Below are 20,177 nucleotides of genomic sequence, written 5' to 3'. Positions count from 1 at the left end.
TTCTGTTCAACAGACATTTATCAAGTGCCTGCTGTGTGAACACGGTGCCGAAGAGAGAAGGATTATAAATGACACGGTCCCTGAACACGGTCTGGTTCCACACCATTCCAACAGCAGAGCTAAGCCCAAGAATGAACTAAGGTCAAAGTGGGGGGTCCACTGAATGTACCCCAACCGTTCCACAGAAAGAAGGAGAAAAGTCTCCTTCCTGTCACTTCCCCACCCATCGTGTCCTTCTGGACCTTCCAGCAGCATGGGAGGGGCTGACTTGACACTGGGCCCAGGTTTAGCCTGTGAGCCCTGGGAGGGTGGAAAAAGTGACTCCCCCAGATGCTCCAGCCTAGGGTGGTACAGTGGGCAAAGCGAGAGGAAGGGCAGCCGGCGGAGCCGTCTGGTCCGAGGTCATCCTTGTCCCGATTTTAATCGTTACCATGATAGTCACTGTCGGGCTTGTTAATAATAATTATAGTAGTAATAAGGCTTTTCAGCATTACCGAGCCCAATCTCACAAGAGTCCCCACTTGTGACTCTGTGAGTCTCAACAAGGGCCCATCTTCAGTAGAAACAGTAAGAGCAAGGGATTCCACCATCCTTCAGCTCAGAATGAAATAAAGGCACCCACACCCTTGCCTGCCTACCCCTTCGGGTCTCCCGTCCCCAGAGCCGATTCTGCCTCTTTCCCGGTCTCCAGGGGGCCTTTTTCATGGAACATTTCCCCGACCACCTCAGGGCCCACATCTTGTCCAAAGGTCTGCCTCCTTCTCATAGAAGTGAGCCATCTATCCTCCCTGCTAAAGGGGCAGGACCTCTACTTTCCTCCTCTCTGTATTCCAGGGATGGCTGCACAAATGAATGAACGACTGAGGAATTAATCCAGGATCTGAAGCGGAGAGAAGGGACAGGGATATTCCTCTACCCTTGAACCCTCTTCCCTCCCTCTGGCTTAGCAAAAGGTCCAAGTCCTTAGGGGTTTAGATAATAAAGGAGGAGGAAAAGCGACATTTTACCTCAAAGAGGGCCAAGTTCCTATCATAGTAATCGCTTCCTTTACTGGCTTCGGAGCAGCTAAGGAAAGGGCTGCTCTCTTTGTGATTGCCGTGACCTGCGGAGAGAAAGAGAGGCCGTTGTCGCTGGCTGCCCAGAAGCCCCCTCGATGGGCACCCGGGGGACCCGGAGAGCCACTCTGCCCCACTGGAAGCCACTGGCTGTGGAGCATCAAGGCAGGGACTTCAGGAGAACCTATTTCCCTAGGAAGGAAGGTAAAGGAAAGAAATGAGTAGTAATAAAGCGCAGACTGCGTGCTAAGCACTTCTACAACAGATCCTTATAACCACCCTGGGAGACAGACACTATTATCTCCATTTTACTTTTTTTTTTATTTCTCCATTTTTACTTTTGACGAAACCCAGCTACTCCTAGGAAGCTAGTTACTTGTATATATGTGTAAATTAATATATAATATATACTTATATTATATATATAGTTTATACAAAGTTGATATATATAAATATACATATTATATATAAAATGTTACATATTATATTATGTAAGCTACTCCTATAAACTAGCTACTTGTATATATGTGTATATTACATATAATATATATTCACATTATATAACTTACATAAAGTTTATGTATATAAACATATATATTATATATAATGTTACATATTATATTATATTATATATATACATATACACGTAAGATACTCCTATAAACTAGCTAGTTTGAGGGTAGATTTGAACTCAAGCCTTCCTGATTCTATGTCCAGCACTCTCCACTGGGCTACCAGTTTCCTCTAAACCAGGACAGGACTTGGCAAAGACAAACACTTGGGAACCCAAGAATACATTTAGTCCCCTCTAAAACCATTCTTAGGGATGCCACGCGGCTGCTGGGAAACAGCTGTCTCACAGATGCACTCTCACACCAATTAGCAGAGTGCTAATGTTAGACCCTCTGGCCATCCTGCAAATGTCCTCAATGTCACATCAAGGCCGTCCGCAGCACAGGAGAGAGGGCACTGCTATGGAAGGCGGAGGAGCCGGACTTGAATCCTAGTTCTGCTGCCCATTACCGGTGTGACCTCAGCCGGACCCTCCCAGCCTTGGCGGCCTCCTCTATAGAGGAGGAGGATGGGCTGGGTCAGATGGTCCCCAAGGCCTTCCCCAGTCCAGACTCTATGCTCCTATCTCCAGGTACCAGAGTTTGCACAGGCAGAAGTCATGAGAAATGTGCTGGGCAGTCCAGTCAGTTCCGTGACCCCTCCCACAGCCCCCAGACCCTCCCACTTAAACCTTGTCTTTTTTTTTTTTTCTTTATTAACCTTTTTATTTTTCAAAACACATGCATGGATAATTCTTCAACATTAGCTCTTGCTCCAATTTTCCCTCCCTTTCCCCGACCCCTTCCCCTGGCCTACATGCAGTACAGTGATCATGGGAAGGAATGAGGGATTCTGCTTTCTGCATCATCTCAACCCCTGACAGGCGGGCCATCTACAACAGGAACTTCCACCTCCTCTGCCCTAACCATGCATCCTCCGAGCAGCCCCTAAAGTGATTTTCCCATCATCCCCTATTCAACACACTCCACGGGCCCCCACAACCGACAAGATCAAACACAAAGGGCCCTCTCTGGCATCTCAAATGCTTCATCCCTCAGCACCCTCTACCTGCCATCTGGTTACACTTTCCTTCCTGAAGAAGTAGGCTCCTTGATCCAGTAACCCCGGCCTCTGGCTATTCCATGGACCCTAACACTCCACCTGTTGGCTAGGGTATTCTCTCTGGCTTGTTCCCCAGGCCCGGCACCCAATCCCTGCTGTCCTTCCATTACTGACCTCCCGACTTCCTTTAAGTCTCAACTCAAATCCTACCACCTCTCCATTTCAGGGCTTCCCTCTCTTAATTATCCCCCATTTGTCCTGCATGCGACTCAATTTGTGCAAATCCGTCCGCGTGCTGTCTCTCCCCTAGACCGTAAGCTCTTTGAGAGCAGGGACTGATCTTTGCCCCCATTTTGTACCCCACAGTGCCCAGAAGGCACTTAATAAATGTTGGATGATTCATCTTCAGGTATATCAGAATCTGTCCTGAAGGAGACAGTAAACACTTAATAATTCTGCTTGTCACCTGAGGGTACATTTCAGAGCAAAGCCTCCAACTTGCAAAGAAGTACATTTTTGTTTAATTTAAGAGAAAAACTTCCTGATAATTACTGATGTTCCAAAGTGGAAGGGCAATCATGGAAGGCAGTAGCTGTCTTCTCAATGGAGATTTTCAAGGGAAGGTTGGGAAGGGGACACTTTTTGAAGAGATTACAATAGAATGTAAGCTCCTTAAAACTGATGATTATCTCCCCCAATTTTTTTTGTGGGGGAAGGGAAGCTGCGTTATCTTTGCTAGGGAGGGGAGGGAACATAACTGAAATCTTTGCATATAGTAGGAACTTAATTAATGTTTAAATAGAATTCCTATTCACTGTAGATTAAGGTAAATGATTAACTCAAAACAATCCTTCAGAAAGCAAATGCTGTGTCTGCCCCTGATATTAATGCCTCCTCTCCTAGGGATGGTTGTATTCTTGGGACAACTAAGTTGTATGGTGAATAGAGCATTAAGAATGAAGACCTGAGTTCAAATCCAGCCTCAGACACTTACTAGTGGGTGACCCTGAGCAAATCACATAACCTATGTCTTAGTTTCTTTATCTCTAAAATGGGGATAACAACAGCCCCTGCCTCCCAGAGCTGATGTGAGGATTAAGTGAGATAATAGTTGTAAAGCATTTAGCATAGTCCCTGGTACATAATTAACACTACATAAATTATTTTTATTATACTATATTTTAAATTTATTTTTCTTTGTTATTTTCCATCCAACTGGAATACAAGTTCTTTGTGGGGCAAGGCCATTAAAATGAAAATCTTAAGTCTTTGTATCAGCAGCTGTGGTTGTACCACGGTAAACACTTAATAAATGCTTGTTGAATGAATGACATCCTGGTAGGCTGGGTGGTTTAATTAAAGTCTGAGGCAGAGTACCCAAATTCAAATCCCAGCTGCTATTTTGCTGCCTGCATAGCTCGTGTGAGGCAAATCATTTACCATCTCTGAGCCTCAGTTTCCCCATCTGTAAAACAGGGGTGGAGCAGGCTGAACTAGATAATATCCAAACTTCTTTCCAAATTCTACATAGACTTACGGTCTCTCCAGGGTGGCCAATCCTCCAAGATATTATTATTGGAATATTATTATTATTCCTACTGTGAAGGTACAGAAACTCAGAAATCGGGGCTTTTCTGGGTCTTTTGGTCCATTCCAACTCCCCCTTACGCCATTCTAAGTCTGGGCCGGGCTGCAAGGTCTGCTCCAGGAAGGCCAGCCCGCGCTTTGTGCCCGACTCCACAGCCACCCGCCTGGAGGACAGCCCCGTTACCGGCTGGCCACTGCTGGTTCTGAACAGAGTGACCTTGACTTGGGAGCAGCAGTTGCCCAGGTCTGTTGCAACCAGTGAGTGCTGGGAACAGTCACTAATTATCCACGGCTCCCTCTACACGCCCCTTCTCTCCTTCCATTTGTCCCTCCTTTGCTGACCTACGATACTAAAGCCACAGAGAGAGCCGTTATCTCCCCAGGCAGTTTCCTACCTTTCCAACCCAGTAGTGGACCAGTTTGGGGTCCATGAGCAGTTTAGACCAGACATCAGACAGGACTGTGACATCATGATAGAATAGAAAAGTCAAGAGGATGAAGATCAAATCCTTTCGGTCAAGGACCTGCCCCCCTGCCTCAGTTTCCCTCATTTAGCAAGAGAGGATTCGATGAGCTTTTCAATAGAACTTCCCAATCAGGTGCCTGTTTCCTTACTTATAAAATGAAGCACTAAAAATCCAGCTCCAAGACTGGATTGCAGACAAAAACTAGATGCAGACCCCACAGGCTGGGTGACAGAACTGGGAGGTGGGCTGGGGAGGAGAAGGAATATGAACTGAATTACAGGACACTCTGGGAGTGGGTTGTCCAGGTCTCAATCTCAAAGAAAACTAATAAAACTCTAACACTGAATGCAGAACAATCAAAAACAGCTCAAATTTCCATAGCACTTGGGGATTTACAATGCTAAATCTGGGGGGAGGAGGGACAAATATTATCTTCATTTCACAGATGAGAAAACTGAGGCTCAGATTAGTAAAGTGCCTAAGCCAAGGTCCTACCCTAGGGGATGGTAGAACCAGGATGAGAATTCAGGGCCAAGTTTCTTCCCACTACACTTCCAGGCCTTTCAGTCAATCAATTAACACTTATTAAGTAAGAACCTACCATGTGCCAGGTATTATACAAAAAAGCACTACAGACACCTCTTGCCCTCAAGGAGCTTCCAATCTAAAATAGTTCCTGCCTTCAATGAGCTACAATCTAAGGGCAGGGGACAAAGAAAAACGCCAACGCCCCAAAGACTGGTGGCCATCATGAGACTGATACCAACCCTGGGCTCAGCAAGGCAGATGTCAATGAGAAATGACCTCCTGGCCCCCGCCTCTCCCTCCTGGAGACCCCTGCCCCAAGCATTCAGCAAAGGCAGGGTTGGCTATGACTCTGTGTTAGGGGGAAAACTTCCTGAGGGGAGGCAGTGGGGCCAGAAGCTTCTGGGCCAATTCCTGATTTAACAGAAAAACAAACCGACGCTCATTGGGATTAAATAAAGCCCCATTGATTGTGCTCTAGCTACAGCTCTTCCCACAGGACCATATTGCTCCCTAGGTGGGTAGTAATAATGATGATGATGATGACAGTAATAATGATAATAATGGCTAGCATTCATATAGTACTTTAAACTCTATAAAGCTCTTGACAGATAACTCAATGGATCCTCACAGCAACCCTGGGAGGAAATTGCCATCATTATCTCCATTTTACAGATGAGACATCTGAGGCTGAGAGACATCAATGACTTTTCCAGTTAGGAAGTGTCTGAGGTGAGATTTGAATTCAGTACCCTAATCCACTTCTACCCCTCCATCTCCTGTGCTGTCCAGCTGCCTCGAGTTCCACTTTTCCGTTTTATACGAAAGGAATCGGAAGAGGAAAAGGGATTGGCCGAGGTAACAGTGAGTCTGCAGTAACTGGACCCAAGACCTGGCTTCCTGCCTTTGCCACGCTACCTCCCTGGGGCTTTTGGGTGGATCCAGTCCCTTTGAGACTTACTCCCTGGCCTTTCCCCCCAGAAGTTCCTCCCCTCCGCTCCACATTTCTGGCTGGAGGAGTGGAATCCACATTCCACATTGGGCGCTTCCCTTCCTCCTACTTCCCTGATGTTCCCAGGGCAGAGGACATCTGTGTCCCAGGGGCCGGTCACACCCTAACCCCGAAAATTCTGAGGAAAACCAAAACCTCACAGACAAGAAAGCAGGGCCTGGTGGGGCTGGGTGGGGCTGGTCTGGGACGAGGGGAACTGGGCTGGGCTGGGTCGGGCTGGGTCAGCCTGGGCTGGGATGCCCATGGATAATAATGACAAGAAGCAGAGACCAATGAGAGGGGACACAGCTACAGCCTGCAAGCCAGCAAGCTCTGTCTCCGTGGGCTGGCCACTTAAACCATCAGGGCCCCCGAGCACAAACTGCACAGGGACAGAGGAAGCTTCCTCCCCGGGTGTCCCTGCTACCAGTGAAATCACGAAGAACAATTACTATCACAGCTATCACTTATGGAGTCACTTCTATGTGCAAGGCACTGGGCCAAGCACTTTACAAACATAACAACCACCATAATAGGAGCTAACATTTATACAGTATTTACTATGGGCCAGGCACTGTGCTAAGACCTTTAAAAATCATCTTCTACTACTACGGCTACTTCTCCTCCTCCTCCTCCTCCTCCTCCTCCTCCTCTTCCTTTTGCAATGGGAGAGCAGGTTCCATAGGTAAGAATTACCTGGACACCGGCCTTGTTTCTCAAAGGAAAAGGCTTTACTGTTGTACAAAGTAAGATGAGACCAAGCAGCATAAGAGAGCTGGTTGGTCTGAGGGGTTACTTCAGGATGAGTATTTTATAGGAAAAGTAAGGCTGAAGAAGAGATGTTACTCTTTACCCACTGGCTAGTCTCTCTAGGGAGATGTCCACCTCCCAACCATTGGCCAAACTTTGAGAAAAACAAGGAATAGAAACGTGTGGCAGGACCCAAGCTTCCCAACAGCCTGCTTAGCAGAACCCAAGCTCCCTGCCCCTGGGTGTATGACCAACCAAGTCCTGTTTACCACAACTCAAGCTCTCCGTGCATATCCTGGTGGGCAATAACAACTTGTTTCTCTTCTCCTGTCTCTGACTGCAAACAGAGACCTCACTGGGGCCCACGCCACCACTACCAATACTACTACTGCTATTGCTACTGAGGCTGATAATTACAGCTAATATTTATATAATTGACTATGTGCCAGGAAGTACTATACTATTGATAAGGGAAGCTAATATTTATATAAATTACTATATGCCAGGCACTATGCTAAGAATTTTACAAATATAATAATTAACAATGATAATAATCTTGGAAATAATACTAGTAGCAGTGAACATTTATATACTATTACTAAGAACCAGACACTGTGCTAAGCACTTTACAATCGTTATCTCATTTGATCCCAATCCAAAAAGAAAAAAAAATGCTCCAATATTTCAAGGCTCCCTGATTTCCTACATTGCCCCACTTTTTTTTTTCTTGACAAAGATCTCAAGCAATCCACAGTTTGACAAATGGTTTTCTAAATTTTTGTGCTCAAACCTTTTATCAAACGATGGACCATCTCTCCAGGATAAAATCTGTCTGAATTTTAGTTGCACTGGTCCTCAGAAAATAATCCACAGCCAGGCCAGCACCTGCCATTTTTCTCATTTGGTAGAAAGAAAATTCTTATTCTCATATCCACAAGCAGAGTCAGATTTAAATGTATATCTATGTCATAATAATCAGAAAGAACTTTACAAAGACAAAGTAATAACCAATCCTGCTCTCAAGCAACTTACAATCTAGGCCAAGAAGACGACATCTACTTATATATACGTGTGTACACATATATGCATAAAGACATAATCAACATACTTCGGTCACTGTACATACATGTATACTTATTTATATATGCATGTATTGCATAAATACAAGTATTAAAATTACACACAAATATAGGTGAGTCATAAATATATACACAAATGCTATATACGTGTATATGTAGAAAAACATAAGTGTACATAGAGTAAATATGTATATATGTAAGTAAATATATATGTGCACATGTACACACATACTTGTCTCTGTGTATGTATCTGATTTGGGAGGGAAGATATTAGCATCTGGCGGAGGGGAACAAGGAAAGACATCCTGTAGAAGGGAGTTTTTGATCAGACTCTTGAAAGAAACAAGAGATTTAGAGATTCTCAGGTTGGGGTAAGGCATGGAAATCATTAGTTTGGAAGGGACTTTAGAGATCAATTAATCTAAGCCCTTTGCTCTACAGATGAGGAAAATGAGGACCCAGGAGGCTGGTTTGCCCAAGTTTTTATAGGTAATTAACAAGTGGCTTAAAATAGGGATCCAGAACCAGTAGTCTTTGCCCAGATGGCACTGAGTGAGAAACTGAGGCAAGAGGTAAGGTGAGCATTCCCTAACGGCAACCTACCCAGGGTCCTGGGCCTGATGAGCTCAAACTCCTGCCGGAGCAGCTCAGCCATTCCACCTTCCAGGCAGATAAGGTCACAGAAGGAGCCATCAGTAAGGGTGTCCATAGTGGTCACGGATGCTGCCCGCTCCTCCTCCACCCATCCCAACATGTCCCCTAGGAGTGGGCAAAGAGGAACCCCTCAAACTCCCTCTATGGTAAGAGTCTGGAACATCCAGAGGTATTCTGGGATAGCCCCTGTGGAAGCAGCCCCCAGAGGTGGGAAGTGGGGGCCTCCCAGCTGGCTACCATGGCAACAGTACAGAGGCATTCCAGCCTCCCAAGGCCAGCTAACCAGAACTTGAAGCCCTAGGGGTAGGAGTGGCTTTAAGATCCTTCTTCTTTTGTAGCCCCAGGAGAATAGTCAGGAAACCAATTTACAAAGAAGAGCATGGAAGAGAATCTCGGTTATGGCATCTGAGGATTTTAGAGATGGAAGGGGCTTTAGAGGTCATTTAGGCCAAGCCATCCATTTTACAGATAAAATGGAGGGGGAGAAGGGAAGAAGGGAGAGGAGGAAAAAGGGGGGTGGAGAGACAGACCGACAGAGAACAACAGTGAGAGGGAGAGAGAGAGAAAGAGAGGAAGAAAGAGAGGGAAAGAGAGGAGGGAAGGAAGGAAAGAGAGAGGGGGGGGGTAGAAAGAGAGAGGGAATAGACTTGATCAATGTCTTACACACAGAGAGAATGAAATAGACTTGCTCAATGTCACACACGGAGAGAACAGACTTAAGTCAGAGAGAGAGAAGGAAATAGACTTGATCAATGTCACAGAGAGAGAGAGAAGGAAATGATAAATGTCATACACGGAAAGAGAGAGAGAAGGGAATAGACTTGATCAATGTCTTACACACAGAGAGAATGAAATAGACTTGCTCAATGTCACACACGGAGAGAACAGACTTAAGTCAGAGAGAGAGAAGAAACAGACTTGATCAATGTCACAGAGAGAGAGAGAAGGAAATGATAAATGTCATGCACAGAGAGAGAGAGAGAAGGGAATAGACTTGCTCAATGTCACAGAGAGAGAGAGAAGGGAATAGACTTGATCAATGTCTTACACACAGAGTGAATGAAATAGACTTGCTCAATGTCACACACGGAGAGAACAGACTTAAGTCAGAGAGAGAGAAGGAAATAGACTTGATCAATGTCACAGAGAGAGAGAGAAGGAAATGATAAATCTCATGCACGGAGAGAGAGAGAGAAGGGAATAGACTTGATCAATGTCACAGAGAGAGAGAGAAGGGAATAGACTTGATCAATGTCACACAGAGAGAGAGAGAGAGAAGGGAATAGACTTGATTAATGGTCACATGTAGTGAATGGCCAACCAAGAATTCGAATCTAATCAAGGTCAAATCTTCTGGTCCAAAGTTGGCATCAGTATCTCCCAGCAGAGAACAAATTATGGAGGATGAATGTAACATAATACTGTTGTGCTGTAAGAAATGAGAGAGGGGATAGTTTCAGAGAAAATTAGGAAGACTCAAATGAACTGAGGCAGAGGGAAGGAAACGGAACCAGAAGGACAATTTATATTAACAACAACATCATAAAAATATTATCTTCAAAGGCCTTAAGGTTTCTTATCAACATAATGATCATTGGTTTCAGAGAGCCAATGTTGAATGAAGGAGAGATGGACTCAAGAGGTGGGATCAGATATTATTTTTAGAAATGGCCAACATAGAGGCAGCTATATGGCACAGTGGATATAGCACCAACCTTGAAATCAGGACTTGAATTCAAATCTAGCCTCAGATGCTTGACACTTACTAGCTGTGTGATCCTGGCTAAGTCACTTAACCCTAACTGCCTCACCAAAAAGAAAAAGAAAAGAAAAGAAAAAAAAAAAAAAAAGAAACCAGCCAATGTGAGAATTTGTTTTGCTTGATTATATATAATTGTTAAAAGAAAAAAAAAAAAGGCTCTTACTACTTCTCCCAATGATGGGGATATGGTGGGAAAGAAAATTACTTTTTTTGTTAATTGAAAAGCTTAATTTAAAAAAAAATAAGCATTCCCCATAAAAAAGTTAAGGAAAAAGAAAATCCTCTCTGCACTTAAGCACAATGCCCGGCACAGAGCAAGCAAGTGTTTAATCCATATCTGTTGATTGATTTACTGATAGGTTCATAAAATTTAGGGCTGAAAAGGACCCGACAGTTCACCCAGTCTAACTTGATCATTTTGTAGATGAAGAAATCAAGGCTCAAGAGGGGAAGTACTTTTCAATGTCACACAGGTAGTTTGAGTCCCAATTCTTCTGACCCCAAATTCACTCAGCTTAATAAACACTTGTTGACTTGACTTTCCATTGGCAAGTTCTTAGGCAACTTAAATCAGCAGCCGACTATACCAAGAGGTCAAGTCAACTATTTACTCTGTTCCAGGGCCTGTACTTAAGCACTGAGGATTCAAGAAGGACAAAGAAGTCCCTCCTCTAAGGGAGTTCAGTCTAGTGGGGTGAGCATCTGCAAACAAGTATGTGTAAACAAGCTTATAGATGGGAGAAAGGATTCCCCTCCATAGAAGGAATACAGAAAGCTTCTCTGAGAAACTGGGTTTTAGCAAGGACTTGAAAAGCCAGGAGATGGGGGTGAAAGGAGAATACCCAGAGGTCTGAGTTAAGAAAAGCAAAAAGTGTTACCAGTCCTAGAGTTTATGGAGGTAGGAAAGGTGAGAGCTTATGAATGGCTTTCTTTTCTTTTCTTTTTTTTATTTTTCTTCCTTTTTCATGAATGGCTTTACTTTATTCATTTTTATTTTTTCTTTATTATTCCTTTTTTATGAATGGCTTTATTTTCTTTTTCTTTTTTTTAATGAGTGCCTTTAAAGACCAGAAGATTTTCTATTTAATCCTGGAGGTGACAGGAGCCATGGCTTCCCCCTTGTAACCACATCTACTTGATCACACATCTGGAATCCTGCTCAAGGCTCTGATTTGGAGCATTCAAAACAAGGCCCGGTTCTACCTCAAGTACCCCAATTAGGCCAGTCTATACCTCCTTCCATCCTATTTTGTGTCTTCCTCCCCTAAGTCTTCAGTAACAGCTTCATTGTCTCAGGTGGGGACACACAGACATGGGACCCAATCTTGGTGGCAAAAGCAGAAAGAGAAAGCTCAAATGCTTAGGATAAACATGCAGAAACACATAGTGGAGGGTGGGATAGACAGAACGAGACACGACTGGCCCAGACAGGAAATACAAACTAGAATGAAGAACAGCCTTGTCTTTGGGGGGTGTGGGGTAAGAAGCTAGCTAAGTATACTCCCAACCTACATGAAGACAAGTGAGGGCAAGATCCAAAAACCATGGCCCCTGGTACTGCTGAGAGAGGCGCCCCACCCTATCCAGTAAGCCTTGGGGGAGGAGAAAGCTGCCACCATTCAGATTCTACATTTGAAGACACCCAGGTGTTCCACACCAAGTCCCAGAAAAGAAAGGACTCCCCACCCCCAAAGACTTGGGGATTCCCCACATGGGGAGAAGGATCAGGTTCATTATTAGGCCAATGGTTCTGAAACACCTCTGCAGTTTGGGGAAACCTATGGACCCCTTCCCTGAATATTTTCAAATACAGCATAAAAACTGAATTGAACAGAAATCAAAAGTTAATGAAAATAAAGATGTCATTTTTTTTTCCTCCACTCAATCCCTGCAATCTACAAAGCCCTGGTTAAGAAACCCTGGTTCTTGACTGAGAAAGCTTGGAAAGCAAAGAAATCAGATGCAATCAGGGAAAAAATGGCTGGAGGGCTTCTAGGGATGTCTCTGTTACTCTAAGGGCCCCACAATCTGGCTGGCCATCTGACTGCAAGTAGATAAGGAAGGAGCTCTAAATGGCCATTCTAATCAATAATTAAACTGTAGTGCAGACATTTTACTTGGGAAGTTAAACACAATTCAAAATGAAAAACCCTCTCCATTACTTCCTTTGATCTCTGAGATGGGACAATCTATCCATCCTCAGGACTGATGAGGGCCACCAAGATACTCATTCATTTATATTCTTTCTTTCCTTCTCCATCTCTCACCTCCCCCCTTCTCTTTTTCTCTCCCTCCTCCTCCTTTCTTTCCCTTTCCTCATCTTTATTTTTTTCTTCCTCCTCTCTCTACTCTCTTCCTTCCCTTTTTTCCTCTCCTTTCTTTCTCTCTTCTTCCCTGTTGATCTTTTCTTTCTCTTCTCCTCATTCCTTTCTTTCTCCCTTCTTCCCTGTTGATCTTTTCTTTCTCTTCTCCTCATTCCTTTCTTTCTCCCTCTTCTCCTCCCTTCCTTATTCTTTCCTCCTTTCTTTTCTTCCCCTTTCCTCCTTTCTTCTCTTCCCCTTTCCTCCTTTCTTCTCTTCCCCTTTCCTCCTTTCTTTTCTTCTCTCCCTTTCCTCATCTTCTTCCTCCTCCTCTTCTCTTCCTTCTGCTTTTTCTCTTCCTCTTTTCTTTCTTTCTTTTCCTCCCCTCCCCCCCCTCCTTTTTTTCTCCCTCTTCTCCTCCCTCCCTTATTCTTCCCTCCTCTTTTTCTCTTCTCCTCCCCACTCTCTGCCTCTGTCTCTCTCCTCCTAAGTAAGGGCCTGGGCATCTCCAGCTGGCACTGGGGCCTCCCTGGCCTATTCCTCCAACTCATCCAGGAAATGCTTCAATCTGGGGGACAGGAAGATGAAAAAGGAGATTAACCTTGCTCACATTATCGCCAACGCAGAATAAGTTCTGTTTTCAAGGTTAAAAGAACCCACACATGGTGTCATATACCATGGATGAAAGGTTTCAGCCCCCATGGAGAAGCACCCAATCACTCCCACTCCCTGGATCAGCTTTTCTTTCCTGGGTCCCCACACTGTAAGAAACACTAGACCAGGGGTTTTATCTACAAGTCTAAGAATTTTTTTAAAATTTTGTTTTTCGATCACTGTATCTCAATACAATTAGTTTCCTTTGTAATCCTCCATATTTTAAATTATACATTTAAAAACAATTCTGAGATGGGTGTGCCATCTTGGGTGACAAGTAGAACTTGGACTCTGATTCCAGTGTCCTTTCTGCCCTTTCCTCACCATTCCAGAGATCTGGGGAGGGTTAGGAGTAGAAAATGTGAACTGTCTTTGTCCACACAGACAGGTACACAGTGGCACAGAGCAGCCCCTACAAAGCCCTACAGAAAGCAAAGAAGGGTTGACCAACCCTCAGAAGGGTCACCGACCCAAGATGCTGACCCACATCTTACAGTCGAGACAGCAAGAAAGACCCTTGTGCCACACAACATGTCAACATTCTGAAGGCATCTGATCAAGGGAGGAAGGGATTTCTGGAAAGAGGGCCAGATCTGGAGTTAGAAGGCCTCCACTCAACTTTCAGCTCTCTCCATTGGGCCGATCACCTAAGCTTGTGGGACCTGGCTTCCTACAAGACTCAGCTTCAATGATAAATGTGGAAATGTTTTAGAAGAATTGCGCATGTTGGATTATTTTTGAATTATTTGATATATAGGATTATTTGCTGGATTATTGGATACACTGGATTATTTGCTGGATTATTGGATACACTGGATTATTTGCTGGATTACTGGATACACTGGATTATTTGCTGGATTATTGGATACATTCAATTATTTACTGGATTATTGGATACATTGGGTTATTTGCTGGATTATTGGATACATTGGATTATTTGCTGAATTATTAGATACACTGGATTATTTGCTGGATTATTGAATATATATTGGATATACTGGATTATTTGCTGTCTAAGAGTGAATGGAGAGGGAGAAAAATTTGGAACACAAGGTTTTACAGGGATGAATATTGAAAACTATCTTTGTATGTATTTTGAAAAATAAAAAGCTATTAATTTTTTCAAAATGACAGATTCTTCAACCCATGTGTAGAATGCCTTTCCCAGCGCCCATCTCCCTCTGAGATTCCCTTCATATATTTTGTCTATATCAGGGACATACCTAATTATCCTTATGTTGCCACTTCCTTCACTAGAATGTAAACTCCTTGAGGGCAGGGATTGTTTTTGTTTTTCCTTTCACTCATTCCATTTCATTCTTTTCACAATTCCACAATTAAATGCTCCTTGACTATTTCCTTGGCTGTAAAGATGAGTCAATGTTAGCAAGTTGCTAGGGTTTCTTTCTGTTCTAAATCTATGATCCCTTGATTTTTATTTTTTTTTTAAATGAGGCAATCACAGTAGTAAGTGTTAAGTATCTGAGGCCACATTTGAACTTGGATCCCCTTAACTCAGGGCTGGTGCTCTAACCATTGCACCATCTGGCTGCCCCCAATTCCCTGATCTTAAGGGCAACAGAAGATCCCACAGCTCGGGGCAATCTCCCCACACACCTGACAACATCCCCTGGGAGCCAGTTCCCTTCTCCAGACACACAGAGGAGGCTGCTGAGCTCCCAAGAGTAACAGTGACCACATTTGGACCTGCCCCATCAGCCGGTCTTGGGATCAGGTTTTCCATCCCTGGATCCTGGCTGAGAACTAACAGGAATGAGGGATTAGGCAACGGAGGGGAGCGGCAGACTGGTACCCGGTCCCTATCCCCAACAGGCAGGCAAACAACATTCTCTGCCTCCTCACAAAAAATACTAGAGTACAAATTGTATTCACTTTTACATGGCTGTACAAAAGACATTCCTGTCTTCAAAAAGATAAGCAATAATAATAGCTAACATTACAGATCATTTTAAGGTTTGCAAAGCACTTCACAAATATTAGCTTGGTTGATTAGCAACCTGAAAGGCAAGTGTTAATATTATCCCCATTTTACAGATGAGGAAACTGAGGCAGAAGTTATGTGACTTGCCCAGGATGACAGCCACAAAATCTCAGAGGCTAGATTTGAACCCACTACCCCACCTTGCTTCCCACTCTCCCCTTTCTATCCTCACCCTGCTTTAACAGTGTGCAAATTCCCTAAATTATTTAAAAGATGATCTTCTTTATGTTCCATATATACACACACACACACACACACACACACACACACACATATATAGCTCAAGGACATCCAAAACTAAGACAGGTGTACAAAAACCCCCCAAAAAGCTACTCTATTGAAGGGCTAATAAAGTATACTCCTCAATGAAGATATATAAAGAACACCGATCCTCCTTTCCCTCTACAATGTCCCTCCTGCCATATAGGTCTATTAAAATCAATCTCCCTCGCCTCCCCTTACAGGCCAGTGGAATCTACACCCCGTATCCCCGCAAAAAATATCAACTTTCCAGTTTGGCAGAAACTAGATATAGACCAACATCTCACCCCACATACAAATCAGGGTCAAAGCGGGTACATAATTTAGACATAAAGAGTGATATAAGCAAATTAGAAGAGTGTGGAATATCTTGGCTGCCAGATGTATAGATAAGGTAAGAATTTATGACAAAATGAGATCCTAGAGCATTATGACATGTAAAAATGGATATTTCGACTATGTTAAATTAAAAAGATTTTACACAAACAAAAGCAAATGCAACCAATATTAGAAGCAGGAAACTTGAGGGGGAAATTTTCTAGCAAGTTTCTGTGATCATGGTCTCATTTCTTAAACATATAGAGAAATGAGTCATATTTATGAGAATGAGTCATTCTCCAAATGATAAATGACCAAAAAATATAAACAGGAAGTATCAAACTGTCAATATTCAGATTTTCAAAATGCTCTAAAAAAACTGATTAGAGAAATGCACATTAAGACAATTCTGCGCCACTATTTCACTTCTATCATATTGGCTAATATGACAGAAAAGGAAAATAACAAACATTGGAGATGTAGAAAAATTGGGACACTAATTCACTGTTGATGAAATTGTGAGCTGATCTAACCATTCTGGAGAACAATTTGGAACTAAGCCTAAAGGCCTATAAAACTATGTTTACTCTCTGATCCAGTAATAACACTGTATCCCAACGAGATCAGGAAAAAGGACCAGTCTACCCCCAAAATACAGCAGCTTTGTGTCTGTGAGTGTGCACACATGCATGCACACGCACAGTGGCAAGGAATTGGAAATTGAGACAATAGCCCACTTGGGGAACAGATGAACGAATTCTGATATATGATTGTAATGGAATACTATTGTGCTACAGGAAATGATGAGAAAGATGGTTTCAAAAAGCCTGGGAAGCCTTACACAAATTGATGCAAAGTGAAGTGAGCATAACAGGGGAACATTGTATATGATTGTATATGATACAGCAATATCATATGATGATCAACTTAACTATTTTCATCGATACAATGGCCTCAAACAATTCCAAAGGACTTATGACAAGAAATTTGAAACACAAGGTTTTGCAAGAGTGCATGATGAAAACTATGCATGTGTTTTGAAAACAAAAAGCTTTATATAAAAAATTAAATACAAAATGAATGTAAAAATTGTTATTATATATAATTGGGAAAATATAACATTTTAAAAATATTTTAATAAATACATGTTTATATATTGTACATAATTATGTTATATGTTAATAAAATGTCAATTTCCCCACAGATTGTAAATTAATTACCTAGAATTAAGAACCCCTGACTTAGGTGGACTGGACTATGACTGGGATAAGAGGCACGGGGGGATCTGGTTTGTTACAAGACTAACCCAAACCCCAGTTTCAAGCTCTACGTGGAGTCCCGTGGAACCTGGCTTTCTTCTCAACTCTCAGCAATTTAAAAAATGTTGCAGCAGGTCCCAACATGTCTGTACCACCGGCTGCTGCCTAAGACACAGACCTCCAAGCCCTTCCCACAGCCAGCACACCACCACCCTGTGCAAGGACTGGTGGGCAGGAAAAGGGCACTCACTCAGTTCTCCCATCGGGGGCACAACCCACTTGGCAAAAAAAAAAAAAAAAGCCTCTTTTACTGCCTCAATTTACAGTGATGCAATAATTTAGGCCCCCCTCCTTCCATCCTCCTACTTGTGCAGCTCTTCAGGAGGAAACACTGAGATTTACAGGGGGCAAGTCGGTCAAGAAGCCTTTAGGAAACCCTTATTATGTGTCAGGTACATTCTCCTAAGCTCTGGGATACCAAGGCCCAAAAACCCAGTCCCTGCAGCAAGAAACCCCATCCCAGTAGGGGAGATGACCATGTGCTAATTATGTACCACAAGATACATGCAGGGAAGGAGAAGATGGTCTGGCATTAAGGGACACCCGCAAGGATTTCGCATAGGAAGAAGACTTCAGGGAGTCCATTCTAGAAGCAGGGATGAGTGACTGGACAATCTGAGAGGGTAGGAACCTTTAAGATTATTTAATCCAGATCCTTCATTTAACAACTGAGGAAATTAAGGCCCCGAGGGCCAAGCTCTACACTGAGCCAGGTGCATGAGAGCATAGGACCAAGATAACCGGCTTCCTTGTGCAATCTCCCTGGGCATCTGGGATGGAATCGTGCAGTGATGGTGGGAGTTTTGAATTTAAAGGGAGAAGTCCTGGTTTCAAATTCTAGCTTTGCCTTGGGGGACCCAGGACTGGTGATTCCATCTCCAGGCCTCAGTCTAGTCCATCTGTAAGAGGAGGAGGGTCCCCCTGGGCTGTAGGCCCTCCATCTATGACTTCCCACCATGTCCCCCGAGTTGGGCAGCCTTCAGCCAGAGATCTGGGCCCTCAGTGGGAGGAGAAAGCAAACAGCAGTAGCCATGCAGCTAGGGTGGGCCTAAGAGGTGACCCCCCCCCAAGGCTGGGACCCCCAAGTACCAAGTCAGAGACCCTGGGTCTCCTTAACCATAAACACAAGGGTTGAACAGCAGAGAGAGGTCAGAGAAACAGACAAATAAATCCTTGGAGTTTTTAAAGACTTGGGACAAAGCGGGGTTAAGAGGCAGAAGCTAAAGTCCTGGGAGGAAACAGACAACAGGTTGGAGGAACAACAAGGAGAGTCCGGAAGGGAAGATCTGGGGGAATGAGACAGAGAAGGGGACATGGGGCAGGGGGACCAGCAGAAAGGAGACTCAACAATAGCTCTCAGTGGCTCCCCTCCCCGGCCAGCTCACTTTGGGGCTCCTCCCAGCCACTGCTGGAGGACAATTTGGGGTGTGGGGGCTGCTAAAAGCTACTCACCACGAAGAGGGCCCTGGATGTCCCCCATCGAGCCAGCTGCCAGGTGCTCCCCAAGTGTGTGGGGCCTGGCTCCGGACTCCGGGCTCCTGGGAAGGCTGGAGGGGGGTGTCATGCCTGGCTGGCTTCTCCCCGGCCAATCAGGCTGCGGAGGGTTTTAATCTGGGCTCAGTGTGGGGTGGGTGTGAGGGATCAGCTTCGAGACCACACTTTCCTGGCCGGGCAGGAGGCGGTCGCTGGTGTGGGCTCGGTGACCAGGCAGAAGGGCAGGTCGGCTCAGCACGGCCCGGGGGCTCCCACCGAGAATCTCCCCGATTCCCGGTCCCCTCTAACCTCCCGCAGCTCAGTTACCGGCCCTCGACGGTGGGCCCGAGCCGGAGGGCCCCATGACCCAGGTACTACCTGCTGGACCACCGGGCCCGTCCCTGGCAAGCCTGGGCAGCAGGGCAGGGCCGCTCTCCCTGTGTCACACACAGCAGACGTGACCAGAATAAATGTCCTTTCCTCAGCGACAAAGGAATGAGGGACAGATTGTTCCTGCCTCTCAGACTCGGGGCCTACCGACCTAGACAAAACGTGAGCGTGTGTGAGGTGGGGGGAACAAGGAGCTGAGGAAGGGCCCTCGAGGCAGGGCAGCCCCCGAGCCCTGTTGGCCCAGGTGGCCCCAGACAGTGAAAGTCCTATAACCTTAGTTTCTATGGCTTAATGTCCTTGGAACCAAACCAGGCGAGTTACCAACAAGTCTGCAACTCAGGCTGCCAGACGCCTCGGCTACACATATGTCCATTCATATGACACAGAGCGGATACAGCACGGTCATCTCGGCGGAAGGGGGGGTCCCCGGAGAGGCTGGGGAGGAGACCCCGGGAGCAAGTCCTCCAACTAACCTGCTGGGGTGATTCTGGGCCCAGATAATCCGAGGGAAGGGTGGGAGCAGGGCCAATCGGCCAGGGCCACATTCTGATGTCCAGACGGCACGGCGGGAGGGCAGCTCCCTAACCCATTCACAAAGGATTGCCCCCCAGGCCTGCGAGGGATGCTGAGGTCCTGCCACTCCCCAAAGACCCACGCGTGTGCCCCAGAGGTCAGAGTCAGCCCCCCTTTTTCCCTTTGGTGGGGCTGAGGGCTCTGAGAGGTGTGGACCAACCTGAGACCTCGGGGACTGGAATCTTTCCTCTGTCCCTCCTCTCTGAAATGGGATCAAGGAAGACGGATGGCTTAAGCCTGAAGGGGAGCTGGACAATGTATATGTATGTGTGTATACAGTATACAGGATAACGTGGCAAAGGGCACATAAACAAAGGAACAATTAATAAGTGAGTTACTTCTCCCCACCCCGTGGCCTGTGTCCCGTACCCGGAAACTTACTGCAGACCTTCTCTGTCACCCC

At 44.9% G+C, this 20,177-nt stretch overlaps 1 protein-coding gene across 1 annotated transcript in view; it reads right to left on the bottom strand.

Moving 5' to 3' along the window:
* The window catches only part of SLC12A4 (solute carrier family 12 member 4), a 58,345-nt gene that overhangs the window by 34,583 nt on the left and 3,585 nt on the right, over positions 1-20,177 (bottom strand). The window contains exon 2 of the mRNA XM_051974947.1: positions 1,008-1,102. Within this exon, the coding sequence (XP_051830907.1) occupies positions 1,008-1,102 (95 nt within the window). The remainder of the gene's footprint in view (positions 1-1,007; positions 1,103-20,177) is intronic.

This window comes from Antechinus flavipes, chromosome 2, assembly GCF_016432865.1.
Source record: "Antechinus flavipes isolate AdamAnt ecotype Samford, QLD, Australia chromosome 2, AdamAnt_v2, whole genome shotgun sequence".
In the NCBI taxonomy this organism is placed as follows: Eukaryota; Metazoa; Chordata; class Mammalia; order Dasyuromorphia; family Dasyuridae; genus Antechinus; species Antechinus flavipes.
Note: the sequence above shows the minus strand (reverse complement) of the source record. Positions and strands in the feature narration are given on the sequence as shown.